Source organism: Mixophyes fleayi, chromosome 6 (assembly GCF_038048845.1).
Source record: "Mixophyes fleayi isolate aMixFle1 chromosome 6, aMixFle1.hap1, whole genome shotgun sequence".
In the NCBI taxonomy this organism is placed as follows: Eukaryota; Metazoa; Chordata; class Amphibia; order Anura; family Limnodynastidae; genus Mixophyes; species Mixophyes fleayi.
The window spans coordinates 143,090,361-143,101,470 of record NC_134407.1 but is presented as its reverse complement, the minus strand read 5'-3'; the positions used below and the strand labels follow the sequence as shown (position 1 = coordinate 143,101,470).

The following is an 11,110-nucleotide window of genomic DNA, read 5'->3' as shown; positions in this document are numbered from 1 at the left end:
CAATGACTACCTCTGTGTATGTAACAGGTACGCCTTAATGCAGGGGGTTTAACCACTTGTTCACAGACACCAGTAAGGCCACTTTAAGACATTAGCAGGCTCTGGCCTAGGATCACATTATTGGGTACTTACCCCATACATATGTGGGTTAAGTTGCAGCTGTTTCCAAAAACTGGAGTGTATGAAGTTATCATGATTGCAAAACAAAACAAAAATTTGTAAATCTTACATTTGCACTAATACTAAGAGTGCTGTGAGAGGAGTGTCTTGTATTACTAGAATTTGGTAGGTGAAGTCACATAGCTATGGCATAGGCTATGTTTACTGTTGAAACTTGGCCTGTACACTACAATTTCAGCTGCTGGAAACAGTGTAATGCTAAGGTTGAGAATAGGGCTAATGTCTGTGGTACAGTTATGACTATGGCTAATAAAAGGAAAAGGAACTGTTTCCGTGGGTTAAGTGAATTATGCAATAAAGAAATAAAATAAAACATAAGACCTTATACCCACTGGCATCAATGTCATGCGTTGTTCTTGCGTTTCTAATTCTAGCATAGCACATGTAGAAACTTCAAACCATTGTTTCCAATAACCTCATAACCATTGGTGATAGCTCTGAAAGTGTTGCGGTTTTCAAAACGCAGACTGTTCCATTCACAGAGTTTACAACACATTGAAGAAGCCTAGGAAACCTCCAATGACCTCTCAAACGCAAATAAGCTTAATTAGGGTTTAGGCAGCAGTCTGTAATTACAACCTGACCCCTGAGGCGCCAGCCCACTACATCTATACTATACTGCAATTAACAGCAAGTTAAATCTGTTTGCATTTGACATGCGGTTTCACTGGCATTTGTACTTGTGCAAAACAAATGCCAGTTGGTATAAGGTCAAAGTGAACGGTATAATGGGCAATCCGTAGTAACATTAAACTGCAGGAAGCAGAGTCCTAAATCTTCCTTCCCTACTGCAGACACAGGGATTCTTCCACATCACCAATCATTGGTGTATTTTTCCAGAGTGCTTGAGAGTTGCTAGACAGCATTGAATGCATTGGTGATCTTCACAACCGTAAAGTGGTGCTCCTCACTACAAACAAGGAGATAATTTGCTTCCTCTCTTATATGCTGCCTGATGTACAAACCCATTGACTCCTGATCAGTACAGCCAGTTGCTTAATACATTTTTGACACACATTGTGAAGACATATCTCCACAGCTCGATGGACAGACAGAAGTGATCTCTGTCATATGGCATTTAAATACAATTAAGCACACATACACGCTCACTTCACCTTAAAACGTCTCTATACAGTATGTGCAACCAAACATTAAAATGTCCTTTCCAGGGCCAGAAAGAAAAACAGTTGTCCTAAATGCAGACATGTTCTACATCGCCACACCGTCAAGACCAGAGCAGAATATAAGATGCCCTGCACTCAATGTGTTATCGTATCTCTTGAATTCGGCCTGACCACAGAAATAGTGTTCTCAGCTGGCATTGGATCCTGATCCTTACAGCATCTTGTAGGGCACAGAATAAATAATCACATGTAAATTTAAAATGGTTAAGAGCTTATCTAAGCTGCTTCTGTCTTTCAGTGTGCTGCACTCCTTTCTCCTTTGATGGATACAGTTTGTTCATGTAGGCTGGGATCCTGGAACGTATCAGAAGCTCAGAATATTGGTTATCTCCAGGCCCTACCACAAAGTCATTGCTTACAGATCACTTACTTACAGTCACTGTTTGCCTTTGGCTACATCAATGTTTACATTTCTTGCTTGCCTTGCTTGATGGAGCAAAGCTTAGCAGATCTCCAGTGAAGAAAGGCTTTTACTTTTGAGGCTTCAAAAAGGTTTGTGTTTGTGATATATAGATATATATATATATATATATATATATATATATATATATATATATATGTATATATATATAAAATGTGTATATACGGTGTATATACATCTGAAGGAGAGTCTATATACAAATCAGAAAGGCTTTGAGTAGGGGGGTAATTCAAGAGGGGGAAGAGTTAAGGCTGCATATGTGTAACCTTGTCAGTATATAGGGACAAATATCAGAGCCAACACCTTATCATAACTGTAGGACCCATCATCCGTGCATCGGAAAGAAGATGCAAGGAGGTAATTGCCTATCTCTGGACTGTGTCTTATAGTGCAATACAGTCCTACATAAGGATTGTGCCCTCTTAAAAGTGACCACTTTGTCTATTAACAATTCAAAGATGTTGCAGAGTAATAGTTGTTCATCTGTTAATTTGTGGGCAAATACAAAATTACATCATTATTTGAAGACTGGTAAAAACAGCCCACTTTCAGGAGAGGACATGAACAAGTCATATAGGAAATTGTACAGGATGATGAACTGACTCGCAGATCTCTTCAAAAATGGCGCTTTTGTTGTCGATGGAAGGTACGGTTTCTTGATTGAGGCATCAGTCCTAAACATGACCAACTGAGAATCTAAAATTAGATTCTTTTCCAACTAGAATTCTTAATTCATAGCCACTTCATAAATGTGCAAGTGGCTGCAGCAGGACACATTTGGATGAAGATCACGAGCCTTGAGAAACTGCTTATGGACAAAAAATGTATTAGAGTTCTGGTCATCATCTTGAATAGCTGTCAGTTTTAGACCACAGGATATATGCATATGCAATATATAATAAATATTTACTTGTACACATATACAAATATAGAATTGACGAGGGTTGGTTCGGTGTGGGTTAGAGGAGAATCAACACACACTTTGTGATTCAGTTCACACACTGTGATTTCTACTCCTTTGGGTCAAATAGTACTCTAGGGAGAAGATAAAGAATGTCAATTTCTTTTTCTCAAGGAACTTGATTATCTCATGAAGAAGATATGAACCTCCTTGGTCTAGTTAAACCAATGAGTTGCAGTAGTTAAGTTGGAATAAATCTATTTGTATAAGATGATCGCCCTTCCTCTGTCCTTATAAGAGGTTGCTGAGTTCCGTATTAAATAGGCAATGGATTTCAATAGTACTTTCCATTGTACACATTAATTGCTGCAATTTAGGTGTCTCTTCCAACACCCGTCATCTTGGTCACAAAGCGGTGATCTGTGTCAGTTCCGCCTGTGGATTAGTCCCCACTTGGTCTGTTTCTCCACCCATCATGGGCAGTTCCATGCCTAGTCATGCCGGATTATTTGGACCATCTGAGTTCTTGCAGGCATAGGCAACATCTTTGGCAATGCTGCACATCCTGTTGGACATCTGCAATTCAGTGCGAAAGGCAGAGGGAAAGCAGAACTTCTTAAAGCAAGCTTTGAAGTTCTCATCTAAGAAGGCATAAAGCACAGGGTTGAGGCTACTATTGATATAGCCCAGGGCAATGCAGAAGTGAAGAATAGTCACCTTGACATCACTGTCGGGCTTAGCTCCAAGGCTCTGCACCAGCACAAATATCTGAATGGGGGTCCAACAGATAATAAATACAGCTACAACCACCAGTACCAGCCGGGTGATCCGGCGCAGGTTCCGGTCCTTCTCCCTTGACCCAGACAAAACCCGGACTTTCTTTAGCCGTCTGATCATCAAGCTGTAGCAGATGGTGATAATTAAGACAGGTATGACAAAGGAAAAGAGGAAAACACAGGTACCGAAGACTGGTTCCCAGTAACGTTCTGGGTCTGGTAGCTGAACCATGCACTCAATATCTGCAGGGAAAAAAAAAACAACAACATATTATTAACAACATGTAAGTGATTACTCAGATATAGAAGCTGCCTAGTTACATACAACCTGCAAAATATCCAATCACAACGAGCACAGGGAAATTACAGGCTCAGTCTACACTGCCGCTCAGACACAATGTATCCAATGTGCCACTATAATTTGCTTCCTTAGACATATTACAATAATTTAAAATTCCAGTTTTTCTAGATTTTTATGCGTCAAAGAACATAATATTCTTCTTATTTCTCCTACAATCTCTAGTTCTACAGCCATCTTTTATTCATTAATCTGGCTTGAGAGAGCCAAATGTTATTAAATATACAGTGTTTTGAGTTAAAAAAAAAAAAACAACAATAAAGAATATATTTAAATCTCAAATAAATTAAATATACAAACACTGTATAATAGTTAAAAACTTGTATGGGAAATGTTATATCACGTTTACCTGACTGCACTGCTTTTAAACTTACACATACAACCACTGTAGTAATAGAAATAATGATTATTTTTTGCTAGCTAACATAACATACTAACTTAATAAATTACAGCTTAGACCTATTTTTATTCCTCCTCTCTGTGATTCCTTCCCCATCTTATTCCTCCAGAGGGGATTCAGTACATTAAGGGTTGAATGGATTAAACATTAAACGTGAATAGCTAACTGAATAAATAGTGAGAATGACAGTATAGAGAGAGGGAGAGAACATATATATCCTTCACAAATATGTCTTGCTTAAATAAATAGTTTTTTTTTTATAAATCTCTATCTACAAATGCCAACACGACACAGTACAATACTGGGAGCCAAATGCAGAAAGCTCAGTGTCTGTGACACAAAACTATTTTATCAAAATAAAGGGGCATATTTATCATAGGACAAAAACAGATGTATATGTTCCTCTCCAATACTTCTCTGGATGGCACTAACTGAAGAAAATTAATTAAAAAACGGTTTTGTTATTTGAATAAAACATTTGTTTTAAATAGTGAATAATTTTTGACATTATTTTTTACATATTTTACTCTATTGATTTACAGTGAAGTTTTTTTGGGGGCTTCCAGTTCCTCTGCACATGCGCGAACCAGCTAGCCGGGTCGCACATGGGCATATCCCCTCAGACTGGCCTGGTGATTTGGCATGTCAGCCCTTACTGCTCTGGGCCAGTATTGCTGAGATAGCGGAGCATGAAGCAGCTGTTCCGGTGATATTTTATTGACTAATTGCAGCAATACGTGTTTACAAATTCTTATCATTACATATTAATAAAGAGACCACAAAATGAGACTGAGCAGCTAGGTTGAACAACAGTTTGGGAGCCCCGACCAAGCACACTGTTAATACCAGACTGTGTGTCCAGATCGTCTGCTCTCTTATATATTTTTTGTTCAGTGTCAAAATGCAAACAAGCCACTTCACAAGTAGAAGAGACTTCTGGTACTACCATTTAAGCACTGTGTAATATGCAGGTACTATATAAATAAAGGTTACTAATAAATAATGATCGTAAACTTCTTAATCTGGCATTCTGCTATTCTGCTCTACTGATGCAGAGCTGTAGCTTAAAATTTTAGCGCCTGGGGCAAGAAAGCAAAATGCTGCCCCCCTAGCCCTCAATTTTAACCAAATTAACCTAAAACATTCATAAACTGCGCCCCCCTTCAGCCTTGAACCCTGGGCGGTCGCCCCTATCGCCCAGCCCTAGTTACGGCCCTGCTACTGAGCATGCCCAGGGTCTAGTAGCCTGGTTTAAGCTTCTAGTGCCACTTGATAAATAGACTCCCCCATTCGTCGCCGATGATATTAACTGCTGGTGGCGTTACTACCAGCGGTAAATCCCTTAACAGTTCCACTAAGTGAAAGCAAGGCCTATCAGTGGCAACAACACTTGTTTTACCCAGCAACATCTCCTTTGATAGTTTGGCCTCTCTGAGATAAGTTGCAGTCATGCATCTTCTATGGTAATTAAGGCAATTAAGCTTCACCTATATAATCATTCTCCTCTAAACGGCTAACACTTGTGAAATATAACTTTAATAATACTCGCCAGCAGAAGAATGTAAAACCCCAGGAGAATGCATGAATTGAGTGCTGAGGAAGCAGGAGAAAATTGTCACAGAAATGGCTTGGTAATAAGAACACGTGGGGACATTTTGCCAGGGCAGGCTTGCATGATCTGTCTGGGCAATTACTTGAAAAAAGTGCCGCTCTCTCTTCGAGCTGCAGTGAGCAATGGATTTTATCGGCATCTTCCTCTAGGTCCTCTGTATGTGTTGTGTTGATCACAGCAGGGAGAATGCTGCACAATGACGCTGACTTAATAAGATCTTATTTCCCCAGAGAGGTCCTTCTTTCCCCCACCTCTAGCCCAGTGCAGGCTGCAGAATAGCAGACAAGTTGCTGTGATTTATCACCCCTATGTTTCAGCCTCCTGCAGCAACACACACTAATTTGTGTTGTAAAAACCCCACAGAAAGCAGCTGAAGGCTTGATGTCTTTGTTTTCACTGGTCTGGCCAAAAGCATAAGGGGACACAAAATGTAACAAATAATTTAGTTACAGCAAAATATGCAGATATGGAGCGCTTTTCATTTTGCACAAACGTGTCTATTTGTCCATTAAACGCATAGTCAAATCCCTTTCCTAAAAGGAAAAAAGGCGCTAAATATTAAATAAAAAAATAAAATAATACAGAAAAATACAACTTGGCTTTGTGAGTTCAAAAAAAAAACAACCTGTCTAATGAGGGATATTGTCACCTCCATCCAAGCAAAACAACAAAAAAGAGACAGGAAGACAGTGCTAAAATTTAAACTTAATAAATACCTAAAAAACACTTGATAAAGGGTGGAATTCAATTACTTATAGGGGCATATTCAATTGTTTGAGTATCCCGCGGTGTTAAAACTATTACCGTTATTACGGTAATAGTAAGCTGGATTTCAGCACCCGGCTCAGGGAGCTGCAAGCTGAAATCCAGCGAGAAAACTACCGTAATAACGGTATTTACGCGCACTATTACCATAATAACGGTAATAGTGTGCGCGCCGCAAGATTTTTGGCGTTTTCGCCAACAATTGAATATGCCCCATAGAATTGGCTTAATTCACAAACCTTAGTAAAAAACAAAACAAAAAAAATATATATATTGTTATACATAAAATACATACAATGGTAGTCAAATCTTTTAATAAAAACACTATAACATAAACAAAAAGACAGATACCATAATATAGACAATTAGTCTACATAAAACAAGCAGAATAATTCATAAAGATTATGCAAGAGACATAAAGCCAATCAAATAAGAATCCTAATTTGAAACTACAAGTCCCATATATCAAAAAAGGAGTGCTGCATTTGATATGATTAGAGGATAATTCAATTAACAGTCACCTGTAAACATTGTTTTAAATATATTTATGAATGTTGAAGTTTAACATGAAACAGATAAGCATGGCATTACAAAAGACACATAGGCAAGATGCAAAATACACGTACAAAAGATGGCTCAGCCTAACAGGCACATCACAAGAAGTGGTGTATCGTGTTGATTCAATGGTCTGAAAAAGGAAAGAGCCGGGGTGAGGTAATTGCCATGTATCTAACACGGTGCATCTCTTCCATAGGGCAAGGGTACGGACTGGTGGTTACAAGGAAATAAAGGGGGGGGGGGAGTGGCAAGGAGGTTTTGGGCAGTGAATGAGAATATATGAGTCTAGAGTGTGCCGGGCAGTGGGGTTGTGTAGTGCGGATACCAATCTTCACAGACTTTGTGGAAGGAAGACACTTTGTTGTTCTGAAGACTAGTTATATAGTCTATTCGGGAAACAAACTATATACAGTTGACCAACTCCAGATGGGAGGGGGGGTTGTTGTTTTTCCAGTTGCGAGCAATTTGAAACTTTGCTATGTAGGAAATGTGTAAGATAAGCTTATCCATGGCTTGTCAATGTGCGGAATGGGGGCACACAAAAATAAATGAGCAGGCGTCAAAGTAAGGGTGAGCCCGGTGACAGCTATAATGAGGCCCATATATTTGGTGAACGTGTCAGGCCCATAGGAAGTCAGTGCCGGACACGTCCACTATATATGCATTAAAGCTCCCAATTGGCTACACTGCCACCAGCAGGAATCAGAGGTATTGGGGAACATGGCTTGGAGGCGAGCAGGAACCAGGTACCATCTAGTGAGGATTTTCTAGTTTTCTTTAATGACTATTCTAATGGGAGAATTTGGAGTTCCAGGTGTGAATTATGTCCCACTAGTCATTGCTAAGGGGGGTGCCCAGGTCTGCTTCCTAGGCCACTAAAAAGGGGGCTGGTGGGAATTTGATGGGGCTAGGACAGAGTGGTAGAGGAGAGAGATAGCTCCTTTATAATTGGCATTGTAGATGCAGTGACGTTCGAACTGGGAAAGGCGTCGGGAGAGAGTGGATGAATGAGAGGACCGGATGAAATGACGTATTTGGAGATAGCGGTAGAACCTTGAATTGGATATGTGATGTCTCTTGTGTATGTCTGAGAATGGGCGTGGGCCAAAATCGCTCACTATGTGATGAAAGCACGTGATCCCTGCAGACATCCACTCCGAAGCCACACCGGGTTAGAATGGGCGCGGGCCAAAATCGCCCACTGGAAACAGATATTATTTTAATTCCAGATTACATAAATAGCTGTAACAACTGTATTACATTGTGTGACATTTGTACATTTTAATCACATAATATAATGCACTATACCACTTAAAATGCGTCCTAATGTCCGCCACCTCCGAAGATAATTGGATATAAGGTACTATTGCTAAGGGAACATTCCAGAAATATGCTTTCTACGTTCTCCACCCCAGCTCGTTAAACTCACCTAAATACAAAATGGATGATTCAGAGTTGGATGCAGTGGTGGAAGTGGTCTGGTATATGGTGGTACGCCATACCGTTACTACTCCTACTACCTTTATTGCGAAATTATCAAATTCCATTCCATACCGCCACTTCTAAATTTCCAATTCAACCACTGGTTGGATGTATATGCAACAGGTGCATCTGCATATCTGGCACATACAACCTTAAATATAGAGCATAGCTGTGTCCTGTATTGTGGCAAGTTGCAAGGCATACTTTGTACCTGTCTGGTGTACAATTTACACTTTGTAAGTAACATTTTCAAAACCAACCTTCTGGTTTAGTTATAAGGGCGTATCTAAAGTCCGTCTCCACGCCTTTACTGCACTCACCTTGCACGTGACTGCCGCTGACCTACCTCTTGAACTGCAATGGACTGCACATGTCAGATATGTGCATGGTAAATTGCTAGTGCAAGCACAGTGTGTATAAGTTTAAATAAGTCATATAAGCTCAATTTTGCATGTCTGCACAACATGGGGTGGCTTTCCCACATTCAGCAAGGAATCCTAAACTGCCCATAAGAAGGATTGATAATGCATTGCTACAGCTTCCTGAGCTTTATATTCTACTGTACATTTCCAATTCAACTGAACCCATATTACAAGCAGCAGTCTGCATTTGCATTCTTATATCTAGCCTAGAAGCAGACACCCTGCATAATTTGCAGTGGACATGAATTATAGATGGTACTGAACGCTATGTAATATTACGATGACAAGAACAGATGGGACAGTGTTAAAGCTAGTGGATCATTTTCTTAATAAAAGAATCGGTTGTCTCAGTTGTTCCTATCCCTAATGTCTCTTCCTCAGTTCACTGCGTGCACGCATTAGACAGTACGCAGCCACATTAATTGTAAACTCGGTAGAGAATAAAATTGGGTCATTTGGAGAGAAATTTTTTTTACAGCAAAATCATAAAACCAGGTCATGAGTTACACCACCACTGAATAATTATAAACTTGGCAGCATTCAAGGTTCTTTTCAAATAAGCCTTAATTGTTACAATATTTCACTGCTGGAAAGACCTATTTGTACTGCTGTCATGTCTTACTAGTAAAATGTCACAAACAACCCATCTTTGTCAAGACTGATTCCCCTCCTCAAACAGGATTTTTTTTTAAGAGCACCTGTTGTCTATGCACAAAAGAGGCAGACATTTTGCCAGCTGAACCCAAAATTTATGACAGCAGCCAATCAGTCATTACGGCAGCACGGTGGCGTAGTGGTTAGCACTTCTGCCCCTTCTTAGCACTGAGGTCATGAGTTCAATTCCCAACCATGGCCTTATCTGTGTGGAGTTTGTATGTTCTTCCTGTGTTTGCGTGGGTTTCCTCCGGGTGCTCTGGTTTCCTCCCACACTCCAAAAACATACTGGTAGGTTAATTGGCTGCTAACAAAAATTGATCCTAGTCTGTCTCTGTCTGTGTGTGTGTATGTTAGGGAACTTAGACTGTAAGCTCCAATGGGGCAGGGACTGATGTGAGTGAGTTCTCTGTACAGCGCTGCGGAATCAGTGGCGCTATATAAATAAATGATGATGATGATGATGAATCAGTCACTAGGAGCCAGTGACATCACAAGGGAGCTGAGAATGTAAAAGGAGCCAGTGAAGTTGCTAGTTGCTAGTGAATGGATAGGCAGCATTCTCATAAATATTGCTTCAGCTCACAAAATGTCAGAGACAAGTCTAATGGTCGCCTTTGGATGCCCTCAAAAAATATATTTTTTCTGTTGTACGGTCCACATATCTTACAGGCAAATGGGGTGTAATCTGCCAGTTTGACATTCACAATGGATCAAAATGCAAATGCGCAATTTTTTTAATGTCTCATTAATACCCCATTCATACTGCACCAAAATCCCGGGTTTTTGCCGGGGCAAGCTCAAACGACCCGGGTCTTGGTGCAGTATGAATGGTACAAGTCAAAAATCCCGGGTCTAAAAACCCGGGTCTTCAACCCGGGATTTATCGAGGGGTAATTCCCAGGTCGGGCCCAGGTTGCCTGCACTATGAATGGTGCAACCCGGGTTTTTCAACCCGGGTTGCACAGAAAACAAGCTGATTGGCTGTCTGCCTGTCTCTGGAGGATGATGTCATCGGTGGGAGCCCGTGGAAGATTCGAGATGGAGTTTAGGAGAAATGGAGAAATTTTTCAGCCAATGAAAACTGCTCTGGTGATGACTCCCACAAATTGCCAGGGCACAGACTTGTGCAGTATGAATTGTGTCAACCCGGGAAATTCCCGGGTCCGAGGTGCATTATGAATGGTGTTTCTGAGCTGGGACGCTCCGAGTCCCGGCAAAAACCCGGCTTGAACAACCCGGGATATTGCCGGGGCCAAAGCCGTAACTAGGGAGGTGCGGGCGGTGCCGTCGCCCAGGGCGCAAGCCCAAGGGGGCGCATCAGCCGCCCGCTACCTACCCAGGCTCAATCACTGCACTCAGCTCTGCATCCATCTGCCTGCCGGCTTGAGCTTCCC

The 11,110-nt window shown here is 40.9% G+C and overlaps 1 protein-coding gene across 1 annotated transcript in view; it reads right to left on the bottom strand.

Annotated features, from left to right (window-relative positions):
* Positions 1-539: 539 nt before the first annotated feature.
* OPRL1 (opioid related nociceptin receptor 1) overlaps positions 540-11,110 on the bottom strand; it is a 113,249-nt gene continuing 102,678 nt past the window's right edge. The window contains exon 4 of the mRNA XM_075176673.1: positions 540-3,705. Coding sequence (XP_075032774.1) covers positions 3,182-3,705 — 524 coding nt within the window. The 3' untranslated portion in view covers positions 540-3,181. The remainder of the gene's footprint in view (positions 3,706-11,110) is intronic.